Source organism: Oncorhynchus clarkii, chromosome 1 (genome assembly GCF_045791955.1).
Source record: "Oncorhynchus clarkii lewisi isolate Uvic-CL-2024 chromosome 1, UVic_Ocla_1.0, whole genome shotgun sequence".
In the NCBI taxonomy this organism is placed as follows: Eukaryota; Metazoa; Chordata; class Actinopteri; order Salmoniformes; family Salmonidae; genus Oncorhynchus; species Oncorhynchus clarkii.
In genome coordinates this window covers 71,621,229-71,640,769 of record NC_092147.1, presented here as the reverse complement: position 1 = coordinate 71,640,769, position 19,541 = coordinate 71,621,229, and the positions used below count along the sequence as shown (strand labels likewise).

The 19,541-nt window shown below is 40.7% G+C and overlaps 1 protein-coding gene across 2 annotated transcripts in view; it reads left to right on the top strand.

Moving 5' to 3' along the window:
• Positions 1-19,541, top strand: part of LOC139411631 (cGMP-dependent protein kinase 1-like) — a 157,933-nt gene that overhangs the window by 19,595 nt on the left and 118,797 nt on the right. The window contains exons 1-2 of one of the 2 annotated variants that reach the window (XM_071158228.1): positions 625-1,218; positions 12,927-13,093. In XM_071158228.1, coding sequence (XP_071014329.1) covers positions 914-1,218; positions 12,927-13,093 — 472 coding nt within the window. In that variant the 5' untranslated portion in view covers positions 625-913. Of the gene's footprint in view, positions 1-624; positions 1,219-12,926; positions 13,094-19,541 lie in introns of those variants that run through there. The other variant, XM_071158236.1, reaches the window with a different exon arrangement.

The following is a 19,541-nucleotide window of genomic DNA, read 5'->3' as shown; positions in this document are numbered from 1 at the left end:
TCTTGTTGATGTTTTGTACACTCAGTGTATGTGCTTTGATTGAAACAAAACACAGTTATTCTACAGTTTGTTAACACTATTTGCTCTAAAATTAGCACACTGTACATAGGTCTAAACATCATGGTACTTTGAAACAACACTGTACATAACTCAAGAAGATCTACATTCATATTCCCATGAAAATGATTGAGATCAAATGGTTGGCATGGAGACGTTTCACAGGTACAACTTGAAGAATTATCATTCATGATTGATGATAGGAAATGTGATGGGAGGGTGACCTTGAAAAAAAGTGTTTGCCTGCACTAGAGATGGCCATAGCAGTCCACTAATAAAGGACTTTTTTATTAATATTTTGGCGGGGGATTCTGATTTTTCAGGGGGGGCTGCAGCACCCTCAGCACCCCTACTTCCCCCGCTATGTATGTATTTCAATGACAACTTACCTTAGCCAAAGACTGGTCCAGTTCCCCTGTAAATGTTGTTCTCACAGGATTCACTCATGTGCGCACAGGCTGCATTGTACCTCGGATTCCTGTAGGCGCCCTTCTCGCCTTGCGCTCTCTCCAGGTCGCAGTTTGACGCACTCGGGGAGGACCAGCCTGCCTGACCACTGACACTCTCATCTAGACATATAAATACAAACTTTACATTTCCAGACTGCGGTGCTCTCGGTGGTTCACCTTCACTGTCGCCTCATCTACTGTATTTGCCTATTTAAATATTCAAACTCTGTCATCAACGGAGAGCAAGCCGTTTGGGAATCAAGGACTGGAGGGAGGATATATGTTTAAAGCTGTTGATGCGGCATACAGCTTTCAGTCAGGTAGAAGAGGAGAAGGAATAGGCTACAGTATCAACTGGATAGCTTTGGATAAAGTTTTCTGAAGTTCCCTTGGCGTCTGGGATTAACATGGGTACCTTGCGCGACCTCCAATACGCGCTTCAGGAGAAGATTGAGGAGCTGCGGCAGCGGGACACGCTCATTGATGAGCTAGAACTGGAGCTTGACCAAAAAGATGAACTGATACAAAAACTACAGAACGAACTGGATAAATACCGGTCCGTTATCAAACCGGCCACGCAACAGGTCGTCAAACAGACCGAGCTGCACGAGCACCAACGAACTAAGAGACAGGCGATATCTGCCGAACCCACCGCATTCGACATCCATGATCTTAGCCATGTCACGCTGCCTTTCTACCCCAAAAGTCCACAGTAGGTGTACAGTTACAACAGGGGTGCCTGTTTCTGCATTACTGTATCATGTTTTGACGTTATGTGATACAGCCCGTGGCTGTGTTTATCTATTGTGCACTCTTTTAAGTGTGCGTATGGCGCATCAGGTGTGAGATCTGTCATATTCTTGCCATTTCAAATCAAGGGTTTCCCACATTGAATGATTTTTCTTTTTGCACTTTGCCATTGGGTATCAAATTATATACCTTATTTGACTGTAATGGCTCAGTGAGTAAATTCTTTAGAAGCCGAAAGAAGAATGTCAAATAATTAATTAATTAATTCATGTATCCACCCAACCATTAATATTAAAGATGCACTATGCAGAAATGTGTCTGCTATTTCCTGGTTGCTAAAAGTCTAATAGTTCGCCTATTTTCCATCTAAACCGCGGTGAAATATTTTTGTATTTTTAGCTGTTTGAAGCTGGTGCACAAAACCGACAGTAAAAGAGCAAAAACAAAACAAAACTTAAAAACGGGAAGAATATAAATATTGCACATAGAGCAGATCTAATGCATCTTAGACTTGCTTTCAATGAGAATGACAGCTCTTCAAGTCAAATTTCTATGTGAATTTTGTGGGTCCCCAAAAAGTTATGTATTGCATCTTTAATTCATTTTCGCTCTCTCTCTCTTGCTCTCTCACACACACACAAACACACCAGCCTGGCAGAGTCAGTCAGTAGGATATATGCAAATGTATGTGGGTGAGTACATAAACAGAGGGCAGAAAATACCAGCTTTATTGCAGGTTTTTTCTGTTGAATAATAAACTCATTTAGCTTTCTGTAGATTAATCATGTCTGACACCCAACAGATGCACCGTAAAGGGATTACCATGAATTTGACAGTCATTTACAGGCAGCTCTGTGGCAAATTCTGTGTAATGACACACAGTACAATACCGTAAAAATGACTGTATTATATTGTAAAAAAGCAAATGTTACAATAATCGGAATTAATAAATGGATGAATGAATGAAATTCATTGAGGGGAGGGGTTTGTATTTCACAATATGTTTATGTACTTTACAAGGGATTGGTGCAAGCAGGTTGGCTACTAGGTAAAGTATTTACACATTACATCATATTAATGAATATTTGGTGTTTTATGTCACTTGCACTTCTAGAGGCTTTAGCAAACACTTCCAAACTGGCAGCAACTACAGTGCAAAACAGACCAAAAGGATATGGGGGAAACCATTTAAGGTTCAAGACTAGCTGTCACTCCAATCTGTCCACTATATATTTTAAATTGATGGGGCACTATAAACACATATAGTGCCTTCAGAAAGTATCCACACCTCTTGACTTTTTCCACATTTTGTGGAACATTTTGTGTCACTCACTGGTTTACACACAATTTCCCATAATGTCAAAGTGGATTTGTGTTTTTAGACATGTTTACTAATTCATGAATTAAAAAAATTAAGCTGAAATAACTTGAGTCAATAAGTACTCAACCCCTTTGCTATAGCAAGCCTAAATAAGTTCAGGAGGAAAAATGTGCTAAACAAGTCACATAATACGTTGCATGGACTCACTCTTTGTGCAGTAAATCAAATCAAATCAAATCAAATGTATTTTTAAAGCCCTTCTTACATCAGCTGATATCTCAAAGTGCTGTACAGGAACCCAGCTTAAAACCCCAAACAGCAAGTAATGCAGGTGTAGAAGCACAGTGTCTAGGAAAAACTCCCTAGAAAGGCCAGAACCTAGGAAGAAACCTAGAGAGGAACCAGGCTATGAGGCTATGAGGGGTGGCCAGTCTGGCTGTAATAGTGTTTAACATGATTTTTGACTACATCATCTCTGTACCCGACACATACAATTAAGGGACATTTTCCAATGCCTCACAAAGAAGGGCACCTATTGGTAAATGGGTACAAATAAAAAAAGCAGACATTGAATATCCCTTTGAGTATGGTGACGTTATTAATTGCACTTTGGATGATGTATCACTACACTCAGTCACTACAAAGATACATGCATCTTTCCTAACTCAGTTGCCGGAGAGGAAGGAAACCGCTCAGGGATTTCACCATGAGGCCAATTGTGACTTTACAACAGTTAGAGTTTAATGGATGTGACAGGAGAAAACTGAGGATGGATCAACAACATTATAGTTACTCCACAATAATAACCTAAATGAGTGAGCGAAAATAAGGAAGCCTGTACAGAATAAAAATATTCCAAAACATGCATCCTGTTTACAATAAGGCACTAAAGTAAAATGGCAAACAATGTGTCAAAGAAATTAACTTCATGTCCTCAATACAAAGCGTTATGTTTGGAGAAAATCCAACACAACATGTCACTGAGTACCACACTCCATATTTTCAAGCATAGTGGTGGCTGTATCATGTTATGGGTATGCTTGTCATCAGCAAGGACTATGGAGTTTTTCTGTTGTTGATAAAAATAAATGGAATAGATTTAAGCACATGCTAAATCCTAGAGTAAAACCTGATTTCCAACAGACACTGGGAGACAAATTCACCTTTCAGCAGGACTATAACCTAAAACACAAGGCCAAATATGCGCTGGAGTTGCTTACCAAGATGATTTTGAATGTTCCTGAGTGGCCTAGTTACAGTTTTGACTTAAATCGGCTTGAAAATCTATGGCAAGACTTGAAAATGACTGCCCAGCAATGATCAACAACCAACTTGACAGAGCTTGAGTAATTCTTTAATGAATAATGTGCAAATATTGTACAATCTAAGTTAGCAAAGCTCTTAGAAACTTACTCAGAAAGACTCACAGCTGTAATTGCTGCCAAAAGTGGTTCTAACATGTATTGACTCAAGGTCAAAATATAAATGAGATATATCAGTATTTCATTTTCAATACATTTGCAAACATTTCTAAAAACATGTTTTCACTTTGTCATTATGGGGTATGTGTGTAGATGCCCCAAAATATATTCATGAGCCAGAAACAACAATACCATGCACCAGCTAGTTGTCAAAAGGTTTTTGGCGCTCCGAGAACACAGCACGTTACTGTATTCTGTGGGGTGGAATTACAGTACCATTCGGAAACAAATAAATACATTTTCCCACAATGCACCGTCATTTACAGTATGCTGCAGTAAATGGTTTCAAAATCAAATCAAATAATTGTATTTGGTCACATACACGTGTTTAGCAGATGTTATTGGGGGTGTAGTGAAATGCTTGAGTTTCTAGCTCCAACAGTACAGTTATATCTATCAAGTAATACCTAACAATTTCACAACAATACACACAATAAACTCAAATCGAAAGTATAGGAATGAAATTAAGAATATTTAAATATTTGGACGACCAATGTCAGAGCGGCATAGACTAAGGTTCCATTATTAAAGTGGCCAATGATTTCAAGTCTATGTATATAGGGCAGCAGCCTCTAATGCGCTAGTGATGGCTATTTAACAGTCTGATGGCTGTGAGATAGAGGCTGTTTTTCAGTCTCTCGGTCCCAGGTTTGATGCACCTGTACTGACCTCGCCTTCTGGATGATAGCGGGGTGAACAGGCAGTCGTTGTCCTTTATGGCCGCTTTGGCCTTCCTGTGACATTGGGTGTTGTAAGTGTCCTGGAGGGCAGGTTGTTTGCCTCCGGTGATGCGTTGGGCAGACCGTACCACCCTCTGGAGAGCCCTGTGGTTGTGGGTGGTGCAGTTGCCGTACCATGCTGTGATACAGCCCGACAAGATGCTCTCAATTGTGCATCTGTAAAAGTTTATGAGGGTTTTAGGTGCCAAGCCAAATTTCTTCAGCCTCCTGAGGTTGAAGAGGCACTGTTGCGCCTTCTTCACCACACTGTCTGTGTGGGTGGATCATCTATTTTGTCAGTGATGTGTGCGCAGAGGGACTTGAAAGCGTTCCACCTTCTTCACTGCAGTCCCGTCAATGTGGATAGGGGGGTGCTCCCTCTGCTGTTTCCTGAAGTCCACAATCTGCTCCTTTGTTTTGTTGAAGTTGAGTGAGAGGTTATTTTCCAAGCATCACACCTCCTCCCTATAGGCTGTCTCGTCATTGTTTGTAATCAGGCCTACTACTGTTGTGTCGTCTGGAAACTTGATGATTGAATTGGAGGCGTGCGTGGCCACGCAGTCATGGGTGAACAGGGAGTACAGAAGGGGGCTGAGCACACACCCTTGTGGGGCCCCAGTGTTGAGGATCAGAGAAGTGGAGGTGTTGTTTCCAACGTTCACTACCTGGAGGCGGACCCAGTTGTTGAGGGCAGGGTTCAGACCCAGGGCCCCAAGCTTAATGATGAGCTCGGAGGGTACTATGGTGTTGAATGCTGAGTTTTTTTTACTGTTGTTAATACCTAAAATTACTGTATAAATTACACTTTCCCATTACGGTATGGGTTGAAATCTAGGATCAGTCAGTATGTGTAATATAATGTATAATGAACAAAAATATAAACTCAACATGTAGTGTTGGTCCCATGTTTCATGAGCTGAAATAAAATATTCCAGAAATCTTCCATACACACAAAAAGACTATCTCTCTCAAATGTTGTACACAAATTTGTTTACATCCCTGTTAGTGAGCATTTCTCCTTTGCCAAGATAATCCGTCCACCTGACAGGTGTGGCATATCAAGAATCTAAACAACATGATCCTTACGCAGGTGCACCTTGTGCTGGGGACAATAAAAGGCCACTCTAAAATGGACGGTTTTGTCACACTACACAATGTTATATATGTCACACATTTTTGGGGAATGTGCAATTGGCATGCTGACTGCAGGAATGTCCACCAGAGCTGTTGCCAGAGATTTAATCTTAATTTCTCTAGCATAAGCTGCCCCCAACATAGTTTTCAAGAATTTGGCAGTACGTCCAATCAGCCTCACAACCGCAGACCACGTACATTGTAAACAGAGTGCCCCATGGTGGTGGTGAGGTTATGGTACGGGCAGGCATAAGCTAGGGACAATGAACACAATTGCATTTTATCAATGCCAATTTGAATGCACATAGATACTGTGACGAGATCCTGAGGCCCGGTCATCCGCTGCAATCACCTCATGTTTCAGCATGATAATGCAAGGCCCCAATGTCACAGGGCTCTGTACACAAATGGTCCAGTTCTTCTATGGCCTGCATATTCACCAGACATGTCACTCATTGAGCATGTTTGGGATGCCATGGATCGACGTGTACAACAGGGTGTTCCAGTTCCCGCCAATATCCAGCAACTTCACACAGCTATTGAAGGGGAGTGGTACAACATTCTACAGTCCACAATCAACAACCTGATCAACTCTATGTGAAGGAGATGTGTCGCACTACATGAGGGAAATGGTGGTCCCACCAGATTCTGACTGATTTTCTGATCCATGCCCCTACGTTTTTAAAATATCTTCCCAGTCATGTGAATTCCATACATTAGGGCCTAAGGAATGTATTTCAATTGACTGATTTCCTTATATAAACTGTAACTCAGTAAAATCTCTGTCTCTCTACACACACACACAAACACTCCTCTTATTGTCTCTGCACACATGCACATACGTACAGTACACAATCAACACTCACCTCTCTCTCCAACAAACTTGTGTGTGGTCTCATATGCATTTAGAGACACATTCCTCACCTCATGTTGCATTGTTTGTCTAACATGCCACTCAAAATCAATACACACCTCAAGGTGTATGAGAAACATTTGATGCTTGTCTCTGGGAATCAAACCCTGAACAAAAAGGGTTATTGATGCTATAATTATTTACTGTCTTCAAAATTGAGTTGAGGTTTAATCAATTTAAAAAGCCTGGAAATCACTTACCTTGAGAATATGATTGTGGTGGTGATGATATGTTTTCTCAGATTTTCTGTTATTCTGATAGGCTTATTAGATGTGTGGTACCTGTAGCTATAAAAGGTGTTTTAGTCTACATGAAACATCAAAGACGCATAGAAATCAGCTGAATAAATAAGCCTTGCTGAGTGGCCAGCTGTGTCCATTGAAGCCAGATAAGAATGGTTCTGTCCTGGTGGCCTGCTGCACATGTAATATGATTTTAGGGTTTCATTGAGGAAGAGTCAACATGAAGGGAGGTTATTATTTGAAGAGGGAAAAGTATTTTTTCTTAGTTGTATCTGTCAGCATTGTGCAGCATATCACCCAAAGCCCCTTTTAATCCCCTGGCCTCCTTCCTTTGTTTTTCTTCAGTGAGGCACATTATATTGGCTGTGTTGGTCAGCTGGGTATCTGTCCTGGTGCCAGATGAGGACACGAGACGGAGGCCAAAAAAATGCCCTTATATTCCTTCCCCTTATCTGTGTTGGTGTCAGCAAGTAGGGATCAAATTAAGTTGTGGAAAGTCTGTATGCCACATCCTTTGTCTCTATATGATATCTCTGAAACGTGTGAATGACAATTACTTAATGTGAAAAGTTTTGTACCGTCAGTGTTTGAAAGGTTATACTTCACTTTCATTCACCTTAGACAACTTCATAAAAATTTTGCCGCATTTTTTAAGTAAAAGCATATTGTCATCATAGTCATTGTCTTGAACAAGCAGACATTTATGGTTGCCAATGCAGAGGCCTTTGACAACCATTGAGTAATGAGTTTCAATTGAGCTGCCCCTCTATCAATTAGAACAGAGCACTGTGATGTTTACTCAATGGCTTGGAAATCAATGTCTCTCCTCTGTTTGACCAACTTTCAATATTTATTTATTTGTCTGTATTGGTTTAGATAGCTGAAAAAAAAAGAAAAAACAGCAGACTGCTCTTGTCAGTAATACTTTGTTTATTCAGCGTATGTGTCGGCCTATTGGCCTTCATCAGAGGGTTTAGAAAACCTGTTTTTAAAAAGATGTGGCCTTTAAAATGCTGAGGTATATTAATGGCCTTGTTCTTTCTCTCCCAGTTTTACTCTCTTTATATTTAAAACCAGTTCTCTGGATTATGTCTGTTGGTCTCTCTCTCTCTATCTCTATTTTCACTCGCTCAGCCTCTCTCTCCCTTATTCTTCTAAAAGAGCATATTTTCTCCTTTTAAGGAAGACAGACCGTGTTCAGTCCCCAAACCTGACTGAGTGTGTGTATTTTCCCTTCCAACGGAGAGAAAGAGAAGAGGAAGGAGAGGAGGAGGAGAGGAGGTTGGGTGTGTAATGGGGTGGCTGGCTAGAGCATAGAGGACATGAAACAGAGAGATGTTACTGGACTGCAGGCTCCTTCACTCTGGGGTCCGTAGTGTAGTAGGGAGGCCAGGAACCCTCACTCCTTTCCTGGGTGTAAATCTGTCAAAGTCAGGGTTAGGGTTAAGGAGAGAAGCTTCTGGAGGTATGCTAAAATGTTACCCCTCCCTACTGTGCTTCTCTTTACTCGCTCATGGTTACGATTAAAGGGTAGATTGAAATATAGTGTTGTTTTTAAAGTATGCTCCTTTTATACCTTCATAACATCAAAAAAGGATAGGCATAAAATGTATGCACGCATGACTGTAAGTAAGTCACTTTGGATAAAAGTGTCTGCTAAATTACATATATTATTGTATTATATTTTGTCAGTCTGGCTGTTTGTGGTCACTCCTAAAGAGGAAAGGGGACTACCTAGTCAGTTGTACAACTGAATGCCTTCAACTGAAATGTGTTTTCAGCATTTAACCCAACCCCTCTGACTTCCACATCTTCGGCACCCAGGGAACAGTGGGTTAACTGTCTTGCTCAGGGGCAGAACGACAGAACGGGGACTCGATCCAGCAACCTTTTAGTTACTGGCCCAACGCTCTAACCACTAGGCTAGGAACAGAGGGGTGTTTGGTGGTGTGTTGCCACAGAATTCTGGGCGGGACTTTAGAAGCTCGGGCAACACTTCAAACCGTCTCCCTTTTGTGAGTTCTATTCTCAGCATCCTTTGAGAGGTAGAAAGGGTTTCCTGTCCCTATTTTATCCAAGCTTCTCTTTGAAGACAGCAGTTCTCGTTGGATTAACCCTGTTACATGTGATTAGCCTCTTTTACAGAATTGGATGATAGAGAGCCGCATGACACTACACTGTCTGCTTCCCTGTAGAAGGATTTCAGTACATAACAGACACAGAACATCTCAGTATACAGCACATTACACCCAATCTTGTCTAATCTAATCTATGTTCTGTTCAAAAGTAGTGCACTAGGGAATAGGGTTTTATTTGAGATTTTGTCAAGGGGCTGCAAAGCATCAACGGAATCAGGTGCAAAATTGTGGTGTTTAGGTGCAAAATGTGAGCTGGGACCATGGATATTAACAAGATGCTAACTAACACTGACATATAAACAGAGACTCTTAAAATAAAAAATTAAAATATCAATAGGATTATCCAAAATGCACCTTCACAGGTATTTAATCTGATGGGTTCTGATTTATAAACTTAAAAAATTGTTAATCATCAGGTATCCTATGGAAAGGAGAAGGGCCACAGTCTGGTTGTTACACCAGAAGTTAATGGTTGTCTGTAGGAGGAATGCATATGGTGGAGTCAATTAAGGTTGGATATGAGCCAGGGGATTGGAATGTTACTGTGTGAGGGAAAGGCAATCACATGGTTGTGGTCACTGATAAGGGTGGAGAGTTGTGGATTCGAGAGGAATGGTGGCCGAGGTCAGGTCAGGTCACATTAAGGGAGAAGGAGCAGTTTATTACCCACATCACTTAACTTCCTGCCTAGCAATAAATAATTAATGTTTAGAGGGAAGGAGGAGACTTAATCTAAATTGGGGTATAAATGATCCAAAACATAAAGCAAAATCTACAATGGAATGGTTCAAAAATAAACATATCCAGGTGTTAGAATGGCCAAGTCAAAGTCCAGACCTGAATCCAATCGAGAATCTGTGGAAAGAACTGAAAACTGCTGTTCACAAATGCTTTCCATCCAACCTCACTGAGCTCGAGCTGTTTTGCAAGGAGGAATAGGAAAACATTTCAGTCTCTCGATGTGCAAAACTGATAGAGACATACCCCAAGCGACTTACAGCTGTAATCGCAGCAAAAGGTGGCGCTACAAAGTATTAACTTAAGGGGGCTGAATAATTTTGCACGCCCAATTTTTCAGTTTTTTATTTGTTAAAAAAGTTTGAAATATCCAATAAATGTCGTTCCACTTCATGATTGTGTCCCACTTGTTGTTGATTCTTCACAAAAAAATACAGTTTTATATCTTTATGTTTGAAGCCTGAAATGTGGCAAAAGGTCGCAAAGTTCAAGGGGGCCGAATACTTTCGCAAGGCACTGTATACACTTGTGCTGTTGGGAACACCATCTTGGTCTGTTCAGCTGTCTGACCCATTGGGTGAATAAACTTGGTTTGAGCTTTTAATAGTTTTTACCCTATTTATTTATTTATTTAACACATCAATTAAATGTCACTCTATAATCGGATCACTCACAATAATTTAAACATGAATGTTCAATACCATAGTACATTTCAACATATGAGGACATAATATTATATAAAAAGCATTTAACGAATAACGATTATTAAAATAGCCCTCAACGTTCTAATTACTGAGCGTGCGTGCCGGTCACATTCGCATAGTTATCCATCAGGTGCGCGTACTCAGTAATGAGAACGTGCAGTTCACTCACACAATCCGCGGTGGTGAGTAGGGGCTGGCGATACAATACTTTAAACTCTATTAAACAATGTTTACATTTCTTCTCGTGTGTGATATTTTGTGAAATAACTGTTGGACATGTTAAGCGATAGGAATATGTTTGAAAATGCTAGCAAAATGAACAAACAGCAATGATTTGCAAATTGTGGTTGGCGCCAGATGAGGGAAATGCGTTGGAGTGGACTGTCAGAAGTGTCATTACACTCCTCTTTGGGTGCTATACCTCAAGCTCACCTATGGGTTTCTGCATTGCCACATAAACATTTGACACAACTCCACTTTTTTTTATGGCCCCCCGGTTCCTGCACTGCTCCCCCTCCCTGCATCTTTGCCCTCCTTCCTTTTCCCATTTTCTCCCCCTCGTTTACTTCCTTCTCAATGGTCAACTTCTACGTATATTTCACTTTCTCTCCATCTGTCACTTTTTCTGAACCTCATTCTGAGAAAATACTCAATCAACAAACTGTTCTCTGCAAACTCATGTCTGAAAGGATTGTACAGATTTTGGGCATTTGTTCAGCTTGGCTCTGCCTAAATTGACGTCCCTCCCTGTCCCCATCTCTTTTGATATGACTATTATTCTCTCCGGCTTTCTTTGAACTTTGCTTCTAAAGCAGCTGGGAAAATGAGGCAGTTTAGAATAGAAAACTTTGTATTAGCCTTGTACTCTGTGTTTTTTGGTTCATGCAAACACCAGGGGTATAGGCCTATTCACTAACAAACAAACAGAACGGAAGCAAACAGAACATAACAGGGACAGGATTTATCCAATATAAAATATATGTTTTCTGTGCAAAACATTTTCTGTATTTTACTTCTTCGGGATCGGTGTCCCTTCCACAGGACGGTTGAGCTAATGTAGGCTAATGCGATTAGCATGAGGTTGTAAGTAGCAAGAAAATTTCCCAGGACATAGACATATCTGATATTGGCAGAAAGCTTAAATTCTTGTTAATCTAACTGCACTGTCCAATTTACAGTAGCTATTACAGTGAAAGAATACCATGCTATTGTTTGAGGAGAGAGCACAACTTTGAACATGAAAAGTTATTAATAAACAAATTAGGCACACTTGGACAGTCTTAATACCAAATTTTGAACAGAAATACAAAGGTTAATTGGATCAGTTTAAAACTTTGCACATCTAGTGGCCAAAATCTAAATTGCACCTGGGCTGGAATAATACATTATGGCCTTTCTCTTGCATTTCAAAGATGGTACAAAACAATACAAAAGAAAGGTTGTTTTTTTCTTTGTATTATCTTTTACCAGATCTATTGTGTTATATTCTCCTATGTTCCCTTCACATTTCCACAAACTTCAACGTGTTTCCCTACAAATGCTACCAAGAATATCCTTGCTTCAGGGCCTGAGCTACAGACAGTTAGATTTGGGTATGTCATTTTAGGCTAAAATTGAAAAAAAAAAGGGGTGGATCCTTAAGAGGTTTTAACTGTTTCAGTTGCAAAACGCTTTGCTACGGTGTGTGACTAATGAATACACCCCTGACATTTATTACTGCGCTTTGGCTTTTACTATCCCTTAGCAAGAGGTTGCACAGCATATTCGTAGCATAAAACAATTCTGTTCACATCTCTTAAACGAGCTATGTGGATTACCATTGTAGAAAAGTCTAAGCAAATTAGTCTTTACAAAGTGTACTTTTAATCAGATCAATCCATTTCTGTTCGGCATTGATTTCCTGTGTTTCTTGTTCCAGCTGTTGAAGCCAATCAAATACGAGTCACCTTGAAACCACAGAATCGAGAACATGTTTTTTTAATGGGTTATTTCCTGAAATTCATTTGAAAAAGGATTTCAAATTCAGCAGGCTCAAAATACACCACAGTAGACATTGAACTGCTGAATCTAAATTAAGTCAACTTTTTGTAGGGTATTATGCAATCGTTCAGTGTTTCCACCTTGCTTTTTTAGGCACATTAAGGTGTAAAAAAGAGGCAAAGAAATGACTAGGGGGTATCCACTCCACCTAAACAATGCCAAGGAAAACACAAATTCCTTACAATTACATATTACCATATTAATCCCATTTTCCCTACTTCCTCCTCCTCTAACCCCCAGGTCTAAGGACCTGATCAAGGAAGCCATATTGGACAATGACTTCATGAAGAACCTGGAGCTGTCTCAGATCCAGGAGATCGTGGACTGCATGTACCCTGTGGAGTATGGCAAAGACAGCTGTATCATCAAGGAAGGTGACGTGGGCTCACTGGTCTACGTCATGGAAGGTAAATACCGTAGCTTTACTCTCTCCCTGCGTCACACACTGTGATGTGTATGTCTGGTATTGGGGTTGTTTGAAGCTCTTAAATGTTGTTTGAAACAGGAAATGATAAGCATTATTGGGAATTAACGTTACAGTTATGAGATCAGGGCTTGACCCCTCTGTCCAGACTGGATCTCAAGGGATTTTGGAATGTGCCATTTAGTTTAATGCTTTACCACAATGACATTGTATTAAAAAGGTCCTACACAAATAAAACCTTCACAGGGCACTTTTTCCTTTCCGTAATCACCACAGGCTTGACTTCTAGGATTCTGGAATGGGGCAATTTAGACAAATGTTTGTGTCTAAACTTTTAGGAAAGATAAGTGAATTTAAGTGATCTTGTCAATGAAAAAGCCACTGCCCTGCACTATAAACCTCTACTGACCCTTAGAAATAGTAATTTGAAACATTATTAAAAGTTATCTGTTTGCAATAGTGCTATCTTTGCTTGTCTATGGGGGATACTACTCAGAGATAAATGTGTGTGTGTAATAGTTAGTGTGGCATTTAAAGTTAATTAGAGTGATTATTGATTGACGCCAGTGGAGGAGCAGTCCACTGATTTAAATTATGTCATCTGCAGCAGCTTTTATGGATTCTAGGTGCCTTATTGGATAAACATTTGGTAAGATTTTGTATATATTTTTGTCATGCAGTAAACATTGTGTTGTCAATTTAAATGAACCCAAACAGGCTTTTGCTCTCTTTAGATCTGGAATCCCCATCACGGCCAATGCTGACTGAATATATTTGACAATATAAAATCAATACAGTCCCAACATCTCTGAAATAGCAGCACATAGTGTACATGAATTGAGTATATCGGGGAAAAAAGTCTGGTACACATTTCTATTGTGGTTCTCTAATTCTCTCCACCTGTAAAGACGAGTGTTGAAGGAAGCACACTATGTTGACTGAGCTGTCTCATTGTCACTGACACAGTGTCACTGACATTGAAGGCTCTTCAACAGGAAGGCTGCTAAAATAAACTCCTCACATATTACTTTGAGTTTAGGAGAGACAGCTCGTTTCTTCGCCTGTAGACTTATAATATGAACACCTCAAGAGGTAGATATCGGCACTGCGGCATTTAAAGTTGATTATGTATATGAGAAGGTTAGCCTTCGTCAGATTGACAGCATCAGCGAAATTGTGGGTGTGCAGAGGTTTTCAGATTGTATTGTTTATATACAGGATGGGTGTGTGTGATGTAGGTGGAATCTACTCAGCGGTAATTTGCCTCAAGGTGGGCTGTGTATAGATAGGGCATTGGGCCACCACTGGCTGCCAGAACAGCTTCAATGCACCTTGGCATTGATTCTACAAGTGTCTGGAACTCTATTCGAGGGATGCGACACCATTCTTCCATGGGAAATTTCATAATTTGGTATTTTACACACACACTCGCGCGGACACACACACCCTTTAACCCCCCTATATGCTTATTTGAGACCCCTCTTTCAAAGTCTCTGTGGTCCCTTCTTCTAGCCATGGTAGCCAAAATAATGGGCAAGTGGGCATTTGTATACATGACCCCAAGCATGATGTGATGTTACTTGCTTAATTAACTCAGGAACAGCACCTGTGTGGAAGGACCTGCTTTCAACATACTCAGCACCCCTCATTTACTGAAGTGTTTCCTTTATTTTGGTAGTTACCTGTACCTCATTGATCAATACCACCTATACTTTCCCATTAGTTTGACTTAGACACCAAACTAGTTCTGAAAGCAAGACACACACACACACACACACACACACACACACACACACACACACACACACACATACATACACACACACACACACACACTAGTGTGTATGTGTTTATGTATCTGCATTTTTCACTGTGTGTGTGGCATTCGATATCACCATCTGCATCAATAGAGTTGGATCTCCTGTTGAGTGCAAGTGTCTCCCTCACCACATGATAATACATCTCCCCACAGGATGGACACATTCAGACAGATGATGTGGAGCATGCTTCAGAGGGTTTGTTTGGAGACTGGGTTTTTCTCAGTGACAAACACATAGTAAAAGGTGCTTTCTCAATAAAAGGTTTATGAATTGGCTTGAGAGGCTTGATACTTTGAAATGTAAACGTTTTAAATATAACCTTTATTTGAATGAAAGGCGATTAAAACGGTGTTGGATACAGCCTTTATTTACCCTGCTCCCTCCTTTCATTCAACCACTTCTCAGCTCTTTCTTGACATCTTCATTTTTAATGACTTACCTGAGCTCTTTTGTGTGTAGGAGACCTCTCCTAACCTTCTGTCCTTACTTCAGCTGTAGGTTTCTACCTCTACTCAATCTGCTCCAGTGGTAAATGTTAGTGGTTTCACCCTGAGGTCAAGAGCCTTGATTTAAGTGGGAAAAGGTCCAATCTGTGACCTTTAAGCAGGACTGTCGACAGGACTGCTGGCCGTGGCCTTGCCAAGCCTTTGACAGCCAGCATCCTCTGGCCTTTATTTCTGCTGTCAGTAGCTATGTTTCCATTAACTTGTCCAATGATTTTTTTTTGTCGACATTTAGAAACTTTGCATAGAAAATAGATTTGACAATTGCCTGCTATGGTGCGTTCCCTTTCACTATCTTGCTTCGATAAAAACAGCTGGACATAGTGATGCAAAAGCCAGCACGGATAAATTGCAATCATTTACAAATACATGCCATGTTCTAATAATTCTCATGTGCTAATTTATCGCCACGGCCCGTGCCATGGTGAAACTTGCCCTCCTGTAGATCTGCACTAATTGGATGGTGAAACTTGCCCTCCTGTAGATCTGCACTAATTGGATGGTGAAACTTGCCCTCCTGTAGATCTGCACTAATTGGATGGGGAAACTTGCCCTCCTGTAGATCTGCACTAATTGGATGGTGAAACTTGCCTTCCTGTAGATCTGCACTAATTGGATGGTGAAACTTGCCCTCCTGTAGATCTGCACTAATTGGATGGGGAAACTTGCCCTCCTGTAGATCTGCACTAATTGGATGGTGAAACTTGCCCTCCTGTAGATCTGCACTAATTTGGAAACTTGCCCTCCTGTAGATCTGCACTAATTGGATGGTGAAACTTGCCCTCCTGTAGATCTGATGGTGGATGGGGAAACTTGCCCTCCTGTAGATCTGCACTAATTGGATGGTGAAACTTTTTTGTCGACATTTAGAAACTTTGCATAGAAACTTGCCCTCCTGTAGATCTGCACTAATTGGATGGATGGGAAACTTGCCCTCCTGTAGATCTGCACTAATTGGATGGGGAAACTTGCCCTCCTGTAGATCTGCACTAATTGGATGGTGAAACTAATTGGATGGTGAAACTTGCCCTCCTGTAGATCTGCACTAGATCTGCACTAATTGGATGGGGAAACTTGCCCTCCTGTAGATCTGCACTAATTGGATGGTGAAACTTGCCCTCCTGTAAACTAATTGGATGGGGAAACTTGCCCTCCTGTAGATCTGCACTAATTGGATGGGGAAACCTGCCCTCCTGTAGATCTGCACTAATTGGATGGGGAAACTTGCCCTCCTGTAGATCTGCACTAATTGGATGGGGAAACTTGCCCTCCTGTAGATCTGCACTAATTGGATGTGGAAACTTGCCCTCCTGTAGATCTGCACTAATTGGATGGGGAAACTTGCCCTCCTGTAGATCTGCACTAATTGGATGTGGAAACTTGCCCTCCTGTAGATCTGCACTAATTGGATGGGGAAACTTGCCCTCCTGTAGATCTGCACTAATTGGATGGTGAAACTTGCCCTCCTGTAGATCTGCACTAATTGGATGGTGAAACTTGCCCTCCTGTAGATCTGCACTAATTGGATGGGGAAACTTGCCCTCCTGTAGATCTGCACTAATTGGATGGGGAAACTTGCATCCAGCCATCCAGAAAAGCAAGGCAAATTAATTCATCCATTCTTTAATGTCAGGACAAGGATCCTGCAAAGAAAGATACTTTTTTATAGTTGAAAGTATATTTAGCAGGCAGTAGGCATTTAGAATGAAATGTGGAGTGGAGCTTCATACCTACGTCTTGACATCACATGCTCTGCGTACCTTCAACTCATAATTTATTCGAAAAACACAGTTTCTCTCATCATTTGTCATAATAAAAGTAAGCAAAATCCAAATGGATAAAAATGTTGTTGATCTTTTGAAAACGTCTCCTATATCTGCAGTTTTACAATGCTTTTGTTGAATAAACCTGGGTCAATGGAAACCTGCCTACTGGTGTAACTCAATTGGATCAGTGTTTGTGACGAACCGTTAGCCCCGGGGTAGCCACTCTCCAGCAGGGGATAGCTCATCAGCATAATATCAAATCAAAGTTTATTTGTCACGTGCGCCCAATACAACAGCCTTACAGTGAAATGCTTACTTACAGGCTCTAACCAATAGTGCAAAGAAGATATTAGGTAAAAAATAGGTAGGTAGAGAAATAAAACAACAGTAAAAAGACAGGCTATATACAGTAGCGAGGCTATAAAAGTAGCGAGGCTACATACAGACACTGGTTAGTCAGGCTGATTGAGGTAGTATGTTCTCCTATGAACAGAGAGCAGCAGTAGTGTAAAATAGGGGTTGGTGGGTGGTGGGTGGGACACAATGCAGATAGCCCGGATAGCCACTGTGCGGGAGCACTGGTTGGTCGGCCCAATTGAGGTAGTATGTACATGAATTTATAGTTAAAGTGACTATGCATATATGATAAACAGAGAGTAGCAGCAGCGTAAAAAGAGGGGTGGGTGGTTGGGGGGGGCACACAATGCAAATAGTCTGGGTAGCCATTTGATTACCTGGTCAGGAGTCTTATGGCTTGGGGGTAAAAACTGTTGAGAAGTATTTTTGTCCTAGACTTGGCACTCTGGTACCGCTTGCTGTGCAGTAGTGGAGAGAACAGTCTATGGCTGGGGTATTTGACCATTTTTAGGGCCTTCCTCTGACACCGCCTGGTGTAGAGGTCCTGATGGCAGGCAGCTTAGCCCCAGTGATGTACTAGGCCGTACTCACTACCCTCTGTAGTGCCTTGAGGTCAGGATGGGGAGTGTACATTCAGCCCTTTAAAATGGAACCAGATTTTTGAGGATTGAATAGTTGCAGAACTTGGGCTGAGGTAAACTTACTGTGCTGTTCAATTTGATGAATAATGGTCTAATTGAATGAGTTTGACATAAGTCTCTGGTCCAGTGTAGTTGACATGGAGCTGCTCTTGAACACTGGGGGTTCTGATTGGGTGATTGGGATCTGAACGTTCTTACAGGTTGATAATGGAGATAATAATGGAGGTAACTAGATCCCATTATTATCAAGTGTTTCCTTGACAATGCAATTTACAACTCCCATTAAGTTATAAATCAGTTATAATCAAATACATTTCTTACTTAATTAGAGGGCCTCAGCTGAATCCGTCTCTCTTGATCCCAAGTTTGTCCAGACTTTCCCTTCTTTCCCTCTTTTCAAAATTTCTATGAGACTAGTTAAAATCTACACTATTGGATTCAGGGGATTTAAAGTTAATGGCATATCCTGAGGGATTTAGCATTGTGTTGACACAAATCGGACACACTCCCCAATTATGTTTTTCTACCACACTTTAAGAAATGAGAAATGTTGCATTGTGATGTATTGGTTCCTATTAGAGTTCAGTTGTTGGATTGAAGGTCTGTTTTAGTGCTGATATACCCCAATTCGTATGTGCTCTCCTTAACTGTTCCTTTTCTAGTTTTTGTTTGCATATTAATCTAATATAAAAGCAATCAGAAAATGATGCAGGTGTTTACTTTTTATTTATTTTTATTCTATTATGCATATTTGATTAATGCGATAAGCTACACCCCTTAGTTTCCCTGCCATCCCCTCCCCTCCATGTCACCTTATAGGCTACTTGATCTCATAGACTCAATGCAATTGACTTGAAATGCCAAGAGACAAATACTTGTTCCTGTACACTATTATGTCTGATATTTGCTGTCATAAATGATGTATTTGTGTAGCTGAGCTTGAATTGTTTAAAGAAATTATGAAAGAGATTGGTGTGTTTTATAAAATTATTTTATCATGGCATGGGGCTGTTCATTGACAGACATTTGTTTAAAATCTATCACTTTATATTTTTGAGCAAAACGCTATGTATCTGTCACGTTCTGACCTTAGTTCCTTTGTTTTGTTTTTGTTTTAGTATGGTCAGGGTGTGAGTTGGGGTGGGCAGTCTATGTTCCTTTTTCTATAATTTGGGATTTCTGTGTTTGGCTTGGTATGGTTCTCAATCAGAGGCAGCTGTCAATCGTTGTCCCTGATTGAGAACCATACTTAGGCAGCCTGGTTTCACTTCTGAGTTGTAGGTGATTATTTTCTGTGTCAGTGTTTGTTCCACACGGGACTGGTTTGTTTGTTTCGTTCATTCT